The 21,017-nt window shown below is 38.0% G+C and overlaps 1 protein-coding gene across 3 annotated transcripts; it reads left to right on the top strand.

Annotated features, from left to right (window-relative positions):
• The first annotated feature begins 2,061 nt into the window (after nt 1-2,061).
• Nucleotides 2,062-20,786, top strand: SAMD9L (sterile alpha motif domain containing 9 like). Of its 3 annotated transcripts, XM_073898819.1 has the most exons (4): nt 2,062-2,264; nt 5,572-5,774; nt 9,737-9,841; nt 15,714-20,786. In XM_073898819.1, the coding sequence occupies exon 4, from the start codon at nt 15,734-15,736 to the stop codon at nt 20,483-20,485; it is 4,752 nt and encodes a 1,583-aa protein (XP_073754920.1). In that variant the 5' UTR covers nt 2,062-2,264; nt 5,572-5,774; nt 9,737-9,841; nt 15,714-15,733; the 3' UTR covers nt 20,486-20,786. The 3 variants fall into 3 exon arrangements, with proteins under 3 accessions (XP_073754920.1, XP_025728671.2, XP_025728670.2); XM_025872886.2 differs by lacking the exon at nt 9,737-9,841 and having other exon boundaries at nt 15,718-20,786; XM_025872885.2 differs by lacking the exon at nt 9,737-9,841.
• Nucleotides 20,787-21,017: the final 231 nt, after the last annotated feature.

The raw sequence follows: 21,017 nt of genomic DNA, 5'->3' as shown, positions 1-21,017 counted from the left end.
GGTGATGGGCTTTAAGGAGGGCACGTGATGTAATGAGCACTGGGTATTCTATGCAACTGATGAATCACTAAACTCTACTTCTGAAACTAGTAATACACTATATTAATTAATAAATTTTAAATAAATAAAATAACAAAAATAAATAAATAATAAATTCTATACTTTCTGTACAAAGTGTGGGCAAGAAATTCCACAATTTATTTCCCTGGTACCACTACTATGAAAAGATGAGCCCAAGGATAGAGTTTTCTCTAAGGAACATTACATATAAAAGAAGTAACAGGTAGGACAATTGACACAGGCTTAAAATAATCTTGAAACTTAACTCATAACCCTGACCCCCGTAAGATGCTTCTCTCCTGTATTCCCTTCCTTGATTTGTTGGACTGCCATTCAACCTGTTTCTCAAATTTAAAAATTTAGAAATGATCCAAGACTTCTCCCTCTCTTCACACATGTATATCTATAGCATACATTCTAACAAGTCCAAATTTTTCATAAATAAATAAAATATAAATAAAAGTAATATATGACATGAAAAAATTGAACTGAAAAAAATATCATTAAAAGTAAATCTCAGGGCGCCTGGGTGGCTCTGTCAGTTAGGCCTCTGACTCTTGATTTCCACTCAGGTCATGATCCCAGGGTGGTGAGATTGAGCCCTGCGTGGGGCTCTGTGCTCAGCGTGGAGTTTGCTTGAGATTCTCTCTCTCTCTCCAAAATAAATAAATCTTAAAAAAAAAAAAAAGTAAATCTATTCTTACCCTTAAGCACCAGTCTCTTTCCTCAGATGCAACCATGCAATTTCCTGCTCTCTCCCAAAAGTTTTCATGCATATACCAGCTTATGTGTACATGTTTGTATGCAGAGTCTATATTTACATACTGTTACATTCTTCAAAAAAATTTTTTTCATGAATGGAATTATACAACAGATCCTATTCTACTCCTGAATTAGTTCCCTTGGATTCTGGAAATCATTCCATTTCAATAGGGATATATTAAAATTATTTTTAATGGCTATATTTTAGTTTTATGACTACACTACCGATTCCTATTTATGGCCAATTAGGTTATTGCCATTTTTTCTTTGGAATTACCAAAACGCTTCAGTAAATATCTTTGTATAAATATCTTGAAATTTTTCATAAAGTATTTTGAAATACTTTGAAATTTTTCATAAAGTCTTAGCTGGAAAATCAATGGAAATTTTCTAGCGTGAATTGATATATAAAGCATCCTAAAACAAATAGGAAAAACATGACCAATTTGATAGAAAAAATATGCAAAAGAAGTGAATGGGAATTTCATAGAAGAGGAAACATAAACAGCCCTAAACATATGAACAATTTTTCAAAATTCGAAATATGGATTTTACTGAATACATATCACTTTTGTACCATTGTAAACATTTTTGACCTCACTAGTAATGAGGGAAATGGAAATTAAAACCACAACAAGATATGATTTCACATGGACTTGAATGACAAAAATTAGAAAGTCTCATAATACCAAGAGTTAGCAAGGATGTAGAATAAGGAGAATTTATAATCCACTACTGAGTGTAAACTGGTGTGACAGCTTTGGGATATATAGGTGGCTCTCTTTTCCCTGTATTTTTACGTGGTCTTTTCTGTTTCTGTGTGTTCGTCTGTGTCCTAATCTCTTCTTACAAAGACACCAGATATGTTAGAGCCCACCCTAGTGACCTCCTTTTAACTGTCTCTTTAAAGACCCGATCTCCTAATACAGTCACATTCTGTTAGGACTTCAATATACGAATTGTGGAGGAGCACAATTCATCCCATAACAGGCACTTGGATTGAGATTTTAATGTTCTCCCCTGTATTTATTTTTTTTCCTGTAAGTGTCTTCCCACTGCAATTTCTTAACTTTTATGACTTAAAATATTGTCTGATGAACAGTTTCTAAACAATGGTTCAAATTTTTTGATAATATTCTGTGATGTTAACTTTTGGATATTTTACATCCTTCCAAATCCAAATAAACCACTCTTAAGGAAAACTGAAACTTGCTGCATTTCTACTTCCTCATTCTGTCCCTTCACAGCACATCTTACACACCCTCAGAGGAGTCAGAATATCAGGAGACCAGAGAACTCCACAACTTAGTTTGCTTAGTTATTCGAAAGGATCTTACAATCTTTTGTCTCCTGGCCATCAGGAAAGGATTAAGAAAACAACGGTTAAAATCAACTGCTTCAAGTTCCTGATATAAAAGAAGGAATTTTTCAGGAAAATCCTGGTAAGTTACTGCATCATTAAACCTTTATATTTTCTGCCTATGGGACAGCTATTTTTTTTTTTAAAACTCCAGCTGTACTTTTTATATCAACACATGTGTTCCTAGATAAATGATTGCTTGTAAAGATATTGAAAGTAATTAGAAATATCAATAGATTAAATACTTCTGACATATTTAAGTGAGGCTAACTTTGTAAATGCTCCTCTAAAAAGAAATGTACCATTACATGTACTCAGAGTGGTGAGAAGTTTTCCCGGATCGTGTAGGGCAGTGGGAAAGACAATAGAGAAACAATGCAAAGTTCAGGAATGGAAACATTAAGGGTTGTAAAGGAACCTGTGGTCATGTACAATTATACAAAATTCTGTCTTCCATAACTTAAGATATTATTAGAGGTTTTACCTTTAGTCAAAGATCACACTCTCCAAAGTGTTTTTTTTTTCCTTTGTAAGAATTCCCTTCACATTCATTTTTTTTTTTTTACAGCAGTCTGGTTAAAAACTGAAATGGAAACTTAACTTCAGGAAATGAAACTTAACTTGCTTGTGTGTGGTTTCATTTCGTCTGACCTGCAGAAGGAATGTGTGTAGCCCTCCCAGACTAGCATTAGGATTCTATAGCATCTCTCCCCAAGGGCAGCTCTAAGAGTCCGGCAGAACAGAACTCCTCAGGGCATCGATATCTGGGGTGCTCCGAGGACCCCCTGAGATGAGAGTGGGTGGGCACCCTCATTGCTTGACTCTAAGTGCTCTGATGATTTGATGCTTCTTGTTTAATACTAAAGAGAGAAAACTGGAGTAGTTGCTGGAGAATGGCATTCTATAACTCCTTTGCCAGTAATTAATGTTATTACTGGTAAGATCTGTGTTTATCATTGTTTCAAACAGGAAGATGGGAGCCCCTAGGAAGCCAAGAATTATGTCAAGTCAGCCTCAAATTTTGACCACACCAGTCATTTTGATCTTTACTTAGCTCCAACAATATATATGCAGATGCTCTTATGACTGATAGAGTATAAACTATTTTAAAAAGTATTATTGAATGTAATAGGTTCAAATCGTTATATGTTTACAACTGCTGTCATGAGCTGGAGAGGGGGGTTGAGAAACTTTTGACATTATAATAGGCGCAAGGATATTATTAAAGAGTTTAGTATATCATATTAGGACAAGGTATTGCTGATTTTTCCATTTAACAAAAAAAGTCTCCAGATTTGGGGAATAAATGTCTGTGATCTTATCTGAGGAGAGTGTTTCTGTCTCCCTGGTATCTGTTGGCAGAAAGTGAACAAAAAGAAGTGAGAGAAAGCTGCCGTCTCTTAGGTGGCACAAAATTCTCCTTTGCAGCACTGAACACAGCACACAGTGAGTCACTGTGTATAGAGGCCTGAAAGCTGTAAGAAAAAGGGATGTACTGCAGAGAGAAATCCCTGATGTGCTGCTTCATTTCTAGCATGTTAGGCCTTAAAAAAATAAAATAAATAAACTTTAAAAAGAAATTAAAAAGGGGCACCTGACTGGCTCAGTCAGAAGAACGTGCAGCTCTTGAACTCTGGGTCGTGAGTTTGAGCCCCACGTTGGGTGTAGAGCTTACTAAAAATTAAAAAAAAAAAAACTGTAGAATGTTGGGACTTATTGGAAATAATCACGTGTCTAAAACAAAAGAGAGAATCTGGAATCTGTCTTCTCAGTCTTTAGGATATCCTGACAGAGGGTAGGTGGTTAAAGTACTGAAAGAGGACTCTGGCTAGAAGAAAGTATTGCAGCAGATCTGAAAAGACCGTGTCTAAAGAAAGGGGTAAGGCCCTCCCCAGGAGATCAGCTCCCTGGAACACCAGCAGCGAATGAGAACAACAGTGGTGCCAAGGCTCCAGAAGAGAGGCCTAGCCCAGTATGAGAAATGACCTTATTTGGGAACTGTGAGTGACACAGCAGAAATGTTACAGGATGTTGTGAACCTGGGGTACCTAGAAGGACTGCAGGAGACACATACCTATTAAGTTTTCTTTCCTTTTGACAAAATTTCCTTTCCCTTCTTTGTGCCCAGATGATTGAAGCTAGAGTTAGTTGTGGCCTAATGAACAACACAGTAAACAAATATTCTTAGATTTCTGTCTGGGATTCAAGCCAAGTGAAATAATTGCCGTAGTGATTCAACTGCCCTAGTGAAACGAACTAAGTCCTTTGGTCCTCTGACGCACAGACACGGCTAACTCAAGAGTTTTCAAAAATTCCTTAGTTTAAACAACCCCGAGAATATGTTATTCATTCAACAAATTTTTGTTAAGCAGCTACTCTGTGCTAGGCACTGTAAAATAGTGAACAAAACAAACAAATGTACAAAATCCTTGTCCTCATGAAGCACAGAGAATAATGGGTGGGGACAGAAAAAGAAATAAGATAAATAAGCAGGAATATTTGGAATACTTTATTGTGATAAATCTTAAGCATATATATTTAAAGGAAGAAAAAAAAAAAAAGAAAGAAAGAAACCAGAGGAGGGGCTCAGAAATATTGGAGCTGGAATAAAATTTCCTTGCAGGCTGGCCAAGCAGGCCTCAAGTGAGAAGGTAGGAGATGAAAGGCCTGAGGGAAGGGAGGGAAGGGGACCCACAGGTATCCAGGAACCTCCCAGGGAGACAAAAGGAGCTGGAGGCCAGAAGCAGTAACAAGGGGGCTGGAGCCGCTTTAGAAAGGGAAGTGAAAGTAAGATGTCATACCAGAAGGATAGCAGGGTGCCAGGTCATGTGAGGCCTTATCGTTTATAATAAGGAGCTGGGCTTTCACTCTGAGTCAAATGGAGAGCCACTGGAGGGACTGAACAGAATATTGGCATGCTATTTACATTTGGACAGGGCCACTCTGGCTGCTATTTTGAGGAAGTCCCCAGCAGGATTAATAATAGCAAGAAGGAAACAAGTGAGGGAGCCACTCTTGTCATCCAGGAGAGAGGTGGGGGCTTGGACGGGTTGGTAGCCGTGGAGGTGGTGGTTGGTGGTCAGATGTGGGATGTGTTTTGAAGAGACCACGTCCCTACAGGATTTGTTCCACATTGAATGTGGAATGTGGGAGGAAAGAGAATGCCTGCAACATATATTGGACATTTATCTAATTTATTAAAAGTATTTAAATATAGGAAGAGATGTCCTCTCCATGGAGGATGTTCTTTTCGTTATTCTTTCACATCTTCTATATGTTTGAAATTTTTCACAGTGGAAAGTTAGCGGGAAAATCTGTCTCATAAACACTTCCTAAACAATGGTCCAATCAACTGCATTTTAATTTTCTGTGATATCATATTTTTTTAGATCCTCAACAAAAGGCAAAACTGGAAAAGGACCAGATCTGTTCTGCCTACATCTTTACTTCCTCATACATAGATGTTTTCCAGGACATGACTCTTGCAAATTTTCAAGAAAAGACAACTAATCTAACAGTTTGAGATCAAAGCACCTCATAAAGACTTATTTCAGGTTGCTGATATAAAAAGGAAGTTTTCAGAAAAGCCCTGGTAAGTTTCTAATCATTAAAGATACCTGCTTCATCAACTTGCTTTAAAAGTTTTCTTTTTTTTTTAAGTTTTTTTATTTTTTTATTTTTTTTAATTTTTTATTGTTATGTTAATCACCATATATTACATCATTAGTTTTTGATGTAGTGTTACATGATTCATTGTTTGTTCATAACACCCAGTGCTCCATGCAGAATGTGCCCTCTTTAATACCCATCACCAGGAGAGTGTTATGCTTAGTGAAATAAGTCAATCAGAGAAAGACATGTATCATATGACCTCGCTGATATGAGGAATTCTTAATCTCAGGAAAAGTTTTCTTTAAAAACAGATTCTAAAAACTAAAGCAGAACTTTGAAAGTGAATATATTTTCAAGGGTACATGAGCTACTTCTAATGAAACAATTCTAAAAAGAATGAGAAATCTTGCTGTTTTCACGTTTATCTATCACTAGCTGTAACTTGCACTGACTGTAGAATTCTTTAAAAAATGGGTGGCTCAGTCAGTTGGGTGTCAAACTCTTGATTTCAGCTCAGATTGTGATCTTAGGGGTAGAGTCATGCTCTGCACTCAGCAGGGAGTCTTTTTCTCTCCTTCTCTCCCTCTGCCCCTGCCCTACTTCCCTCTCTCTCAAATGAATATATAAATCTTAAAAAGAAAAAAAAAAAAGGAAACCTTCCAGCAACTGTGGCGCAGAGTATTTCTAGATTTGGAACACTCTGGAGATGAGGCTAGAAAGACCTAACCAAGACAAGACTGGTTCTATTCCCATGTTCTTATACAATTAAAACAGGTTGGCTGAGAGGAGACACATTTGATCATGATATTATTTTCCTGATCATGACCCCTTCCCCTTTATTTACACTATGTAGCTTCTTGCCAAACATAAATGTCCCTCATGTTTAAAAAATATGCCAACACTCCAGGATGTAAATCTAATCAAAGAATGTTCATGAAAGGCCTTTGAACAGTGAAACACATTAAATTCTACATAAATATTCACAAATTGCCACCCAAAACAAGGTTGAAGACACTGATTGGGCCACAGAGTTACACCAAAGCATTATTTCTTTTTCTTTTTTTTTTTTACACCAAAGCATTATTAAAATGTTTTTGCCCAAATCATGGTCACCTTGAATTAAATACATAGTTCCAACCAAATATGGATCATAGATTAAGATGCTTGTATAACTGACAGAGTGGAAAATTCATGTGACAGTGTTACCAAATTTATAGTAACCTCAAATTATTATGTATCTTCTCAGTTCCCATCATAGCAGTGAGCAGCTGAGAAATGTTTTGATGTTATAAAGAGTCTTCATCTTTGAACAATGGGGGAACCTGTGAGATAGAGATAAAAAGACAGATTTGGGGAGGACAAATCCCATTCCAGTTTGAGAAGAGTGTTCCCATCTCCCTGTGGTTCCTAACAGAATTCAAACAATAAAGGAGAAAATGAGGGGGATGCCGTCTCCCTGGGAAGTAGCACAAAGACAAGCCCTCCCACCATCCCCACATTACACACACACACACACACACACACACACACACACACATCTCTGAGCATCTAGTAGCTGATAAGCAGGAAACCCTTCATATGTTGCTTCTTGGAGAGTGCTGGAGTCTAGTGGAATTGCTATAATCACTGGCTAAATCAGAAAAGAAAATCTACAGCTTTTCCTTATAATATTTGGGGTGCCCAGAGGACAAGGTGAGAGAGGACTCTAAGAGAAGATATTGCCACAGACCTGGACAGAGCAAGTCTGTGGAGAGTGATGAGAACATCTCCAGAGGAGATGCCCAGAGATGTACGGATCTCCTTTCCAGAGCAAGAGGTATGGACAGTCCATTCAGAGAACAGAAACTAAAATAGAATGTATGGACCTAGTAACAGAAGAAAAGTCAAGAAGCAGGACAGTGGTAGATACGGTTTTAAGAGCTCAGGGAAGCTCTCTTCTGATTGCTCTAATTTCCCAGTTACAATAGGCAGCAGGGTTACAGTGGAAAACGACAACGGTGAGGAGGTGTTGGAGATTTGATGAGAGAGGAGAATGTGTGTCAAGCTAGTTACGAGGGAGAGGCAGTGAGGAGATGCAAGGACAGGGGGACGGCAGTGAGAGAGTAATAGAATCTAGAATCAGTGAGATACAGGTCTTGGTATTAAAGAAATATTAGAATTCGAACACTAAAGGTAGTGAGTCTAGGGGTGCCTGGGTGGCTCAGTCAGTTAAGCATCTGACTCTTGATTTCAGTTCAGGTCATGATCTCAGGGTCATGAGATCCAGCCCCATGTGGGGCTCCCCGCTAGGCAGGGAGTCTGCTTGAGATTCTCTCTCTTGCTCTCCCTCTCCCTCTGCTCCTCCCTGCTCTCTCTCTCTCTCTCTCTCAAATAAATCAATAAAATCTTTTTTTTTTTAATAAATAAAGGTAGTGAGTCTAAGGGGCAGGAGATCCTGGTGAGAGGGAGATATTTGAATCTGAGATGCTGGAAGGCTTGTAGCCACTGGTGGTTCTATTAGTTTGCTAGGGCTGCTGTAACAAAGTACCACAAACTGCATGGCTTAAACCACAAAAATGTCTTGTCTTGTAGTTATGGAGGCTGGAGTTCTTCGAGATCAAGATGTTGGCGGGTTCGGTTCCTTCTGTGGGCTGTGAAAGAGAATGAATTCCCTGCCTCTCCTTTAGTTTCTGGTGGTTTGCTGGCAATCTCTGGCATTCCTTGGCTTAGTGATCACCCCAATCTCTGCCTTCTTCCGCACGTGGCATTCTCCCTGTGTCTGTGCCTCTGTGGCTAAATTTCCCCTTCCTATAAAGATACCAGTCATACTGAATTAGGGCCCACTTTAACAGCTTCATGTTAACATCTGCAACGACCCTATGTCCAAAAAGGTCACATTCCAAGGTACTGGGGCTAGGACTTCGTCACATCAACTAAACTTGGGAGGAGGTGATCATTAAGCAAGAGAGTTTATTCGGGATCAAAGAGTTGCAATTTGGAGTACACAGATTTGGGTAACAACCCAGATAGTGTCCCACTAAGCAAAAGTCAGGGATTTTTCAGACAAAAAGGGAATGCCTGTATACATGCTTACAAAGAATTTTTGATTGGTATTGGCGGCAGAAAACTAATCTTGACTGAATATAATTGATTGCTAAGGCTATCACTAAGCAAAACCTCTTGCTAGCAAGTAGCAAATTGCAAGTGTTAGGACTGAGTCCTTGGAATATTTTCTATCTGGCCCAGTTTAAAAGTTCATGGTTCTACCAGTGAGGACATGTGTAAGGCCCATCTCCTTAATGGCCTCCTGACTCCATCTTAAACCCCTTGACATAAGTGACCCCATTTCAACCTATCACAAACACAGGAGTTTGTGGGGGGGGGGTCACAATTCAACCCATAACAGTTTGTGATAAGGTCAATGGTGTGACCGTAACAGTGGAATTGGGGGGAGTTCGAGATCATTAGACGAGAGGCAGTCAAGAGGGAGAAAGGCCAGTGTACTGAAGGATCATCTAGGTGTCTATGGAGCCACCAAAAATTGGATGAGAATAGTGTCTGAGGCCTTGAGTACCGCTTCCCCTCAGCTGCCTACAGAAAGGGGGTCAAAATATATTAAAATATATAGAAAGCAAGTATTCAGCAAGTTTTTAAGGTATGAGACATTTTAAGACTAAATTTAAAAATAATACAACAGTCACTTTTTTATTCAGCCTTTTCTCCAAAGTGACTTCAAAAAATCTTCCGTTAGGAATATGCTTATTAATAACTGTTTATCCTATCGGTTCCATATAGTGCTTGTAAAGAGGTAAGGCAGAATCTCTACCTTCAGTCTTATCCGAAATGACACTTAGGGACTCTGCAGAGGAGACAGGAGGATCAGGGATGAGCCTCCAGGCTCCTGGGTTCGAAGAGTCATCTCCTGGTCAATAATTCCCTCTGCCCAGGAATTCTTTTTGGCAGGCCCAGCACCTGGCTCTGGCAGCAGAAGCAGGGACAGCCCACTGCGGAGCACCACCATACCCATTTCCTTGGACCCACTAGATAGGCCCTTGGAAATCCCACCAGGTAGACTATTCCTTATTCCCTTCACTCTGTCCCCCAGACTTGCTCCCTCTACCTTCCTCCTACCCTACTCCAGAAGCTCCACTTTAACTTCACCTGCCCAGTGTCCCCACCTTCCTCCTAGTGACACTCCTCTCCTCACAGATCCCAATCCTTTGCCCCTTATTTTGTCTTACACAAAGCGCTATCACAGTTTGTCATGATAAACTGTTTTGAATGTATGTGTGTATGGTTCTTCTTTCTTTTTAAAATTTTCTCCACTGGACTCTAAGTCCTATGAAAGAACTTCATATCTCTTTTAGTCACCACTGGTTTTCTTGAGCATGATGCCTAATAGGTGCTCAATAAATATTTGTCAAGTGAATAAACAAATGATATTTATCTCTGGTTGCAATATGAATGCTAATTCTAAGACCTCTTCCATCTACACTGTAAGTGAATGGAATTGATAATCCGAAATATGTTTATAATGTTCATTGTGCCAGTTGCTTATAGTTCTGCTAATTGGCTCAGGACTAGGTGTGTCCTGCTGAATGAAGCCAAAGTGACTAAGAGGATTCAGGATACTGAGGCACTAGGAAGAGTTTTATACAAGCAAGCAGAAGCTGCTATGCCCAGTGGTAGCATGCCTATAGACAGGGTAAATTATTCTAAAGTGCCTATGGTATTCACACCATAAATGACTGGTATGGGTTTCTTCTCTGGCTGGTCACAAGGCTATAGGCTGAGGCCTCAGTTTAGCTCATCCTTCACATATGGCATCAAGAAGACCTTCTGGAAAAGCTTCTGCAAGAAACCCCAAACACAGATGGGTCAAATTTACAGTTTAGCTAGACTTTGTGACTTATTGTATAAGAACCTAGGATCTATAAATCTTTCATTTAAAATGATCTTTTTAAAACTAGGATCTGTAAATCTGTCATTTAAAAAATTACAAATCTTTTAAAATGTTTGTATTTTCTCTATATAGTTTAATATTTTTGTTTTGTTTGATACTTAATACTTTTAATCTGCTTATCCTTATAATATTTTCATCTTCTTGTTTTCCCTTATTTAAACCATTCTATTGATTCCCTTTTTAATTCTGATTCACTAGGTTGGGGGTGGGACCTGAGAATTTACATTTTACCATGCTTCCAAGTGGTGCTAATGATGCTGATCTGGAGACTACATTTTGAGAACTGCTCTCACTTCATCTGCACAAGAGAATGACACTGACAGATTTTAAAAAGTACTATGCTTGAATTCTACTCCCACACCCTCAAACAATTAAATTATCAGAATGTGGAGTCCCAGGCGATTCTAATACTCAGCCCAAGTTGAGAATCCCTGCTCTAGGACGTTCCAGGATATTCAGTTCTTGCAATTCAGCAAATCCCACAATTATGTGGGATCTTCATTAGTCTCACATCAATAACTTAGGCTAAGATTGTTTGTTTTTTTAATTTTAGTTTAATTACAGTATAATTTTAATTCCAATATACTTAACATACAGTGTTATATTAGTTTCAGGTGTATACTACAGTGATTCAACAATTCGGTACATTACTCAGTGCTCATCATAAGTGTACTTTTCATTCCCATCACCTACTTCACCCATCCCGCTTCCCACCTCCCCTCTAGTAACCATCAGTTTGTTCTCTATAGTTAAAATTCTGTTCTTTTGGTCTGTCCCTTTTTTCTTTGTTCTTTTGTTTTGTTTCTTAAATTCCACATATGAGTGAAATCGTATTGTATTTGTTTTTCTTTGATTTATCTCACTTAGCATAATACATTATCCCCTCTAGATTTAGCCATGTTGTTGCAAATGGCAAGATCTCATTCCTTTTTATGACTGAGTAATATTTCATTGTGTGTATACACCACATCTTCTTTATCCGTTCAACTATCTGTGGACACTTGGATTGCTTCCATAATTTGGCTATTATAAATAATGCTGCAATAAACATAGAGGTGCATATATCTTTTCAAATTAGTGTTACCATGTTCTTTGGGTAAATACCCAGTAGTGGAATTACTGGATAATATGGTAGTTCTAATTTTTAATTTTTTGAGGAATCTCCATACTATTTTCCAGAGTAGCTGCACCAGTTTTCATTCCCACCAGCATTGTAAGAGGGTTCCCCTTTTTCCACATCCTGACCTGTTTCTTGGGTTGTTTTAACCATTCTGACAGGTGTGAGGAGATATTTCATTGTAGTTTTGATTCGTATTTCCTGATGATCAGTGATGTTGAGTATCTTTTCATGTGTCTGTTGGTCATCTAGATGTCTTCTTTGGAAAAATGTCTATTCATGTCTTCTGCCCATTTTTAACTGGATTATTGATTTTTTCAGTGTTGAGTTCTGTAAGTTCTTGTTATGTTTTGGATACTAACCTTTTATCAGATAGTCTTCTCCCATTCAGTAGGTTGTTTTAGTTTTGTTGATTGTTTCCTTCACTGTGTGGAAGATGAAGTCCCAATAGTTTATTTTTGCTTTTTTTCCTTTGCCTCAGGAGACATATCTAGAACGAAGTTGCTACAGCTGATGTCAAAGAGATTACTGCCTGTGTTCTCCTCCAGGATTTTTTGTGGTTTCAGCTCTCACATTTAGGTCTTCAATCCATTTTGAATTTATTTTTGTTCAGTGCAAGAAAGTGGTCCAATTTCATTCTTTTGCATATGGCTGTCCAGTTTTCCCAACACCATTTGTTTAAGAGACTTTTTCCCACTGGATAGTCTTTCCTGCTTTGTTGAAGATTAATTGACCATATAGTTGTGGGTTCATTTCTGGGTTTTCCATTCTGTTCCACTGATCTATGTGTTTATTTTTGTGCCAGTACCATCACTGTTTTGATCACTATGGCTTTGTAATATAACTTGAAGTCCAGAATTGTGATGCCTCCAGCTTTGCTTTTCTTTTACAAGGTTTCTTTGACTGTTTGGGGTCTTTTGTGGTTCCATACAAATTTTAGGATTGTTTGTTCTAGTTCTGTGAAAAATGCTGTTGGTATTTTCACAGAGATTGCATTAAATGTGTAGATTTCTTTGGGTATTATAGACATTTTAACAATCTTTGTTTTTCCAATCCATGAGCATGGAATGTCTTTCCATTTCTTTGTATCACCTTCAATTTCTTTCATCAGTATTTCATACTTTTCAGAGTACAAGTTTTTCACCTCTTCGGTTAGGTTTATTACTAGGTATCTTATTGTTTTTGGTGTAAATGGGATTGATTCCTTAATTTCTCTTTCTGCTGCTTCATTATTGCTGTATAGAAGTGCAACAGATTTCTGTACTTTGATTTTGTATCCTGCAACTCTACTGATTTTGTTTATCAGTTCTAGCAGTTTTTCGGTGGAGTCTTTCAGGTTTTCTATATAGAGTATCATGTCATCTGCAAATAGTGAAAGTCTTACTTCTTTCTTAAGATTTGAATCCCTTTTACTTCTTTGTGTTGTCTGATTGCCGTGGCTAGGACTTCCAGTACTATGTTAAATAACAGTGATGAGCGTGGACATCCCTGTCTTATTCCTGACCTTGGAGGAAAAACTCTCAGTTTTTCCCCATTGAGGATGGTATTAGTTGTGGGTTTTTCATATATGGTCTTTATTATGTTGAGGTATGTTCCCCCAAAACCTACTTTGTTGAGAGTTTTTTATCATGAATGGATGTTGTACATTGTCAAGTGCTTTTTTTGCATCCATTGAAATGATCATACGGTTCTTATCCATTCCTCTCTTTTGTAGGGGGGGAAGGAAGGAAGGGTAGAGGGAGAGAGAGAATTTTAAGCAGGCTCCATGCCCAGCTCAGAGCCCTTTGCAGGGCTGGATCTCACAGCCCTGAGACCATGACCTGAGCCAAAATCAAGAGTCAGACACTTAACTGACTGAGCCACACAGGTGCTCCAGGTATCCATTCTTTTATTAATGTGATGTATCATGCGGATTAATTTGCAAATATTGAACTACCTTGCAACCCAGGAATAAATATCACTTGATCATGGTGAATTATTTGGGTCCTTTTCATTTTCTTTTTGATAAGTCTGGCTAGAGGTTTATTTTATTTATTAATTTTATTAATTTTTTCGAAGAACCAGCTCCTGGTTTCATTGATCTGTTCTATTGTGTTTTTAGTTTCTATAACATTTATTTCTGCTCTAATCTTTGTTATGTCTTTCCTTCTGGGGCTTTAGGCTTTTGTTGTTGTTCTTCTAGCTCCTTTAGGTGTAAGCTTAGATTGTTTATTTTGAGATTTTTCTCACTTTTTGAGATAAGCCTGTATTGCTATTCCTTCCCTCTTTGGACCACTTTTGCTACATCTCAAAGGTTTTGGACTATTGTGTTTTCACTTTCATTTGTTCCTGTGTATTTTTTGATTCCTTCTTTGATTTCCTGATTAACCCATTCATTGTTTAGTAACATGTTATTTAATCTCCAGGTATGTGTGCTCTTTCCAATTTTTTTCTTATGGTTGACTTCTAGTTTCATAGTGCTGTGGTCAGAAAAGGTGCATCGTATGATTTGAATCTTTTTGTATTTGTTGAGGCCTGTTTTGTGACCTAATATGTGATCTATTCTGGAGAATGTTATGTGTACACTTGAAAAAAAATGTGTATTCTGCTGTTTTAGGTTGATTCCTGGGGTATTTAGGATGATTTGATAATTATCCAGTTGTGTTCATGGGATGTGACAAACCTGGTCCTCCTACTCTGCTGCCATCTTCCTCTTCTTTCTCATTAGAGTTTTGATGTTCATTTCCCTGATGATGATGAGCATCGTTTCGTGTGTCTGTTGGCCATCTGTATGTCTTCTTTGGAGAAATGTCTATTCATGTCTTCTGCTCATTTTTAATTAGATTATTTGTTTTTTTGGTAATGAGTTGTATAAGTTCTTTATATGTTTAAATATGAACCCTTTATCAGATATGTCATTTGCAAATATCTTCTCTCATTCAATAAGTTATCTTTTAATTTTGTTGATTGTTTCTTTTGCTGTGCAGTAGCTTTTTATTTTGAAGAAGTCCCAATAGTTTATTTTTGCTTAGCAGACATATCTAGAAAAATGTTGCTACATAGGCTGAATTGGTTTTAACAAAGTTAAAAACTCATATTATCTTCTTTATCTAATTTCAGTCAGGCCAGGCCAGTTTGAACTACAGCTAACTCTTTTGGTACCTCTGAGAGCCACAAGAATTAGCAAACCAAATTGATTATCCTGATATTTTGCTGCCACATCTCTTTCCACCTTGGTGGCCTAACAGCTTGAGTTCCAAAAGACAGTGGGTGATGAGGTAACTGGTTGCTTCATCACTATGTAACAAAGATGGCCATCTTCCTAGCTGAGAAAGGAGGTTCCTGTTCCCCAACCCACTTCCACTTATCCAGTTTTTTTTTTAAGTTTTCTTTAATTAATCTCTACACCCAATCTGGGGCTCAAACTCACGACCCTGAGATCAAGAGTCAAACACTCTACCAACTGAGCCAGCCAGGCACCCCCCCCCACGCCACTTATCCAGTTTTATATTTTAAAGTTTATTTGCAATATTCAGCTATGGGAACCAATGCCTGTGGTACTTAAGATTCTGGGTTTAAGTTACAAAAACCCAACCTTCACCAAGTTAAGCCTAAACAGAAAAATTACTATGTGAATAAAGGTATATGTCAGCCTAGTTAGCAGCTACTGCTCATTTCACAATCACAATTATAATCATCTAGGAAATAAGGGCACCAATTGGGACTATAAAACATTAAGAATAAGTACCAAGTAGTTTTAAAAGTCAGCCTTGAACAATATTTTATATATGTTGTTTATATCAAATTATATACATAATTGAATATGTGATTTCCCTGATAAAGTATAATACTAAAATACTTATTGTATTACTTTTTCCAAGGAAGAAAATTGCAAGTTGACATGAGTGAACAAGTAAATCTACCTGAAATTATCAACGACTGGACCAAAGAGCATGTGAAACAATGGGTAACAAAAGACCTTAAGATTGATGAAAAATATGGGCAGATTCTGCTCACTGAAGAAGTAACTGGATTAGTCCTGCAGGAATTAACTGAGAATGACCTTAGAGAAATGGGACTACCACGGGGTCCAGCACTTTTGATAAAACGTAGTTATAACAGATTGAATAACAGTTCCTCTGAAAGTAACAATCAGGATTCTGGACAATTAGATCATACAAACCCCTCCAAAAAAGAACACCCAAAAAAGCCACAAAAGACGAAAAAGGAAGAGGAAAAGTCAGTGTTATCCAATACCGATCATGATCTCAGAGAGACCAGAGATACCAAAGAACAAGAATCGATTCTTATGAAAGAAGATGCATTAAATGAAGGAGCAACCACTGAAGACCAAAATGAGGATAGGCTAGAAACTCAACAGTTGACTTGTATGCCATATCCTTTTGATCGGTTCCATAACAGCCAACGTTACATAGAACATAGTATCCTACAACCTGAAACTGGCCCACTCAATCTCATAGACCCAATACATGAGTTCAAAGCCCTCACAAATACAGAAGCAGCCACAGAAAAGGACATTAAGATGAAATTTAGCAATGAAGTCTTCCGATTTGCATCAGCTTGTATGAATTCACGCACCAATGGCACTATCCATTTTGGAGTCAAGGACAGACCCCACGGACAAATTGTTGGCGTGAAAGTCACCAGTAAGGATGCCTTCATTAACCACTTTAATATAATGATCAAACAATACTTTGAAGAAAATGAGATCAATGAAGCGAAGAAGTGCATTCGGGAGCCAAGGTTTGTAGAAGTTCTACTGCAGAACAATACACCGTCTGACAGATTTGTCATTGAAGTAGATGTTATTCCAAAATATTCTGTATGTGAAAAAAAATATTTCTTAATTAGGATGCAAAGTTGTAAAAATGAAACATGGAAACCAAACCAAGATCTTTCACTATTTGTGAGAGACGGGGCCAGCTCTAAGGATGTCCTCCTGGCCAATGTCAAACAACGGCACATAGCTTACAAAGAATTTTTACAAAATTTAGAGTCAGTAGCAGCATCTAGAAAAGTGGCTGAAGAAGAATATGAAGTGAAGGCAAATAAGAAGGAGAGTGAAGGACAAAAGTTGGTTAAACTTCTCATAGGCAACCGAGACTCACTGGATAATTCATACTACAGCTGGTACATTCTTGTAACAAATAAATGCCATCCAAATCAAACGAAGAACTTAGATTTTCTAAAGGAAATGAAATGGTTTGCTGTGCTGGAATTTGATCCCGAATCTATGAGCAAGGGGGTGGTCAAAGCTTACAAAAAAAACCGAGTAGCAAATCTTCACTTTCCAAATCAGTTTGAAGAAAAGACAAGTAACACAAGGGAGAAAATTTCTAGTTTGAATCTTTATGAGCAGACCAGCTGGATCTTCTGCAACGGCAGATCAGACTTGAAAAATGAGAGCTATAGGCCTCTGGAACCACATTTATGGCACAGAGAAAGAGCTTCTGAAGTCAGGAAGCTGATTTTATTTCTCACAGGTGAAAATATAATGACAAGAGGGAAATTTTTGGTCGTGTTTCTATTACTCTCTCCAGTGGAAAGCCCAGGAGATCCCCTCGTTGAAACTTTCTGTGCTTTCTACCAAGCTCTCAAAGGAATGGAAAATATATTGTGTATCTGCGTAAACTCACAGATTTATCAGCGATGGAAAGATCTGCTACAAACAAGACAGACAACAGCAGATGAATTAACAAACCACAGTATTTCCACCTTAAATTTAGAACAGATAAACAGTACTATCCTCAAACTAAAACCAGTGACTCAATCATCAAGAAGATTTTTGCCCTCCCACGGATCGTCTTCGGTTATCTTAGAGAAGAAGGAAGAGGACGTCCTGACCGCGCTAGAAATCCTCTGTGAAAATGAGTGTAAAGACACAGACATAGAGAAAGACAAATCTAAATTCCAAGAATTTAAGACATCAAAAGAGGAACACTTTTATCGAGGTGGCAAAGTATCCTGGTGGAACTTCTACTTTTCTTCTGAAAACTATTCTTCAGCTTTTGTCAAAAGGGATATTTATGAAAAGCTTAAAGATCTGATACAGTGCTGGGCAGACTCTCCTAAACCAGTATTTGCAAAAATTATCAATCTGTATCACCATCCAGGCTGTGGAGGCACTACATTGGCTATGAATGTTCTCTGGGACCTAAAGAAGAATTTTAGATGTGCTGTGTTAAAAAACAAAACAAATGATTTTGTAGAAATTGTAGAACAAGTGACCAAATTAATTACCTATAAAGCAACCAGCCATGAAGATTACTTTCCTGTGCTTCTCCTTGTAGATGATTTTGAAGACCAGGAAAATGTTTATGTCCTGCAGAATGCCATCGAGTCCATTTTAGCAGAGAAGGGTTTGAGATATGAAAAAACACTGGTTATTATCTTAAACTGCATGAGATCCCAGAATCCTGATGAAACGGCAAAATTAGCAGACAGTGTTGCCCTAACCTACCAACTTTCTTCCAAGGAACAAAGAGCTTTTGAGGCCAAACTGGAAGAAATTGAAAAGCAACACAAGAACTGTGAAAACTTTTATTCCTTCATGATCTTGAAGACCAATTTTAATGAAATGTATATAGAAAAGGTAGTCCAGAATATCCTAAAAGGACAGAATGTGGACAGCAAGGAAGGACAACTCATTTCTTTCCTGGCTCTACTCAACTCTTATGTCACTGATTCTATAATCTCAGTATCACAGTGTGAAATATTTTTGGGAATCATATACACTAGTACCCACTGGGAACCTGAAAGCCTAGACCACAAGATGGGAGCCTTTTCTACACTTCTAATAAACACGGAAGTCGCAGAATATGGGAGATACATAGGTGTGCGCATCATTCACCCTTTGATTGCCATCTTCTTTCTGAAAGAACTGGAAAAAAGCTATAACTTAAATACGTGTAAAATTGCACTGAAGATCTTAAAGGAGGATTTATTCTATGCTTCTGAGATAGGAAAAGAAAAATTTCAACATGACATGCAAACTCTTCTGCTTACAAGACAGCGCAAGGAGTACGGGGATGAAACAGACACTTTGTTTGCCCCATTAATCGAAACTTTACAGAATGAAGAAATTGAAATGGTCTTGACCGCCGGGACTCATCGATTCCCACAAAATGCGTTCATTTGTCAGGCCTTGGCAAGATATTTCTACATTAAAGAGAAGAATTTCAGCACTGCTCTGGATTGGGCAAACCAGGCCAAAAAGAGAGCACCTAAAAATTCTTATATCTCAGATACACTCGGTCAAGTCTACAAAAGTCAAATCAAATGGTGGTTGGAAGAAAAGAAAAACGCCAAGGATATTACAGTTAATGATCTAATATACCTCCTGGAAGCCGCTGAAAACGCCTCAAAAGCTTTTAAAAAATCCCAAGAAGAAGCCGAGAGGAATGAAACGGAGTCCTGGGCACCACAGAAGTTGGAAAGAAAATATGACACATACAACACGGCCGGTTTCATGGGTGAAATAGAAGTTGGTCTTTATGCTATTCAGATTCTCCAGCTCACGCCCTGTTTCCCCAAAGAAAATGAATTATCTAAAAGAGCTATGGTAGACTTTTTATCAGGAAAGGGGATGATTCCCACATATCCAAAATGTGAATACTATTTGGCTCTTAGCAAGTTCACACCCTACTTAGAAAATTTACGATCAGATTTGAAAAGGTGCTTTGACGTTCTTCATGATTATACTGTTCTTTTAAAAATGAGAAACGCCCAAAAAGAAACAGTAGAAATCTCATTAAACAAGAAAATAACTCGTTGTTTCAGGAAATATGGGGAAATTTTCTGCTGTTGGGATTTGGGTTTGCTACAAAGCAAAGAGAGTCCGGTAATCCAAGAGAACTCCAGGAAAGTTCTAGAAGCTTTGAAAGCAGATAGATTTTCTGGACTCCTGGAATATCTTAATCCAAATCACAGAGAGGCTGCAACCAACATGGAAAATATAGTGAACAAGTATCTTTCCCTACTGAAGGACAACCCAAATAAGCAGCTGACAAAGGAGAAACTAAATTTCATTTTAGCCAACATTATTCTTAATTGTCTAAAACCTCACTCCAAGAGCATCCACCCACTTAGCATGCTGAAAAAACAGCTCCGAGAAGCGTTGCAATCCATAGGACCAAATCATCAACATCCAGACCCTTATTTTTTGGCCTGCCTTCTGTTCTGGCCAGAAAATCAAGAACTAGATGAAGATTCCAAACTCATGGAAAAGTATGTTTCATCCTTACGCAGAACCTTCAAAAGGCAGTACAGGAGCATGTGCAGGTCCAAGCAGGCAAGCACCCTGTTTTATCTGGGGAAGAAGAAGGGGCTCCATAGTCTTGTTTGCAAGGCCCAGATAGAGCAATACGTTAATAAAGCACAAAATGTAAATTCCCTCTTGCCGAGTGGAGACGCGTGGAAAAAAAAAGAAGTCAAAAACCTCCTGTGTCGTCTAACTGGTCAGGCGGAAGGCAAGCTGATCTCTGTAGAATATGGAACAGAGAAAAAAATTAAAATACCAGTGATACCTGTTTATTCGGGTCCACTCAGAAGTGGTGGGAACATAGAAAGAGTGTCCTTCTACCTAGGATTTTCCATTGAAGGCCCCCAAGCATATGACATAGAAATAATTTAAGAAGCTACATTAACTCAAATATGTTTATTCATAATCTATGATTTTATTCCCTCTCTCTCTATTCCCTTGGGATTTTGATAACATTATTGGCTTACCTGTAAATCACAGTTTTTGCCTTTGTGTCCCTGAATGAATTATAAGGTTTTTGAAGGCATGAAATGTGTCTACACACAGAGTTTGGCACACAGTAGAGTTGATTGTTCAATGTTTTAAAATGCATTTTCAGACTAACATATTCAGTTGGTATCCGCTGGTCACATCATAACTGGTTATAGTTCAATAAAATCTGTTATGAATATTCTGAATTGTGAATTATTTAGTCACTGTGAAAGCAGAGATTTCAATAAGACGAATATGGAAGGAAAAGCCCCTCCTCAGTTTTTGGAAATCAAACCGAGGAAGCCACACCCGTGTGCCACTTACCTCATCTTGGTATCAGTAAAAATGTATGGGAGGTAAATATTTTGTTCTCTTCCTCCATCCACCCCTCCATCTATACACATACATACACAATTCCTTGGACTCCTTACCC

Source organism: Callorhinus ursinus, unplaced genomic scaffold (genome assembly GCF_003265705.2).
Source record: "Callorhinus ursinus isolate GAN/ISIS: 27379988/994484 unplaced genomic scaffold, GSC_fseal_2.0 scaffold12, whole genome shotgun sequence".
Lineage (NCBI taxonomy): Eukaryota > Metazoa > Chordata > Mammalia > Carnivora > Otariidae > Callorhinus > Callorhinus ursinus.
The sequence above is the reverse complement of the archived record's forward strand: the minus strand, read 5'-3'. Positions and strand labels throughout refer to the sequence as shown.

Excerpts from the sequence above, each read along its gene's own strand:
- SAMD9L (XM_025872886.2), top strand. The coding sequence starts at position 15,734 with ATGAGTGAACAAGTAAATCTACCTGAAATTATCAACGACTGGACCAAA.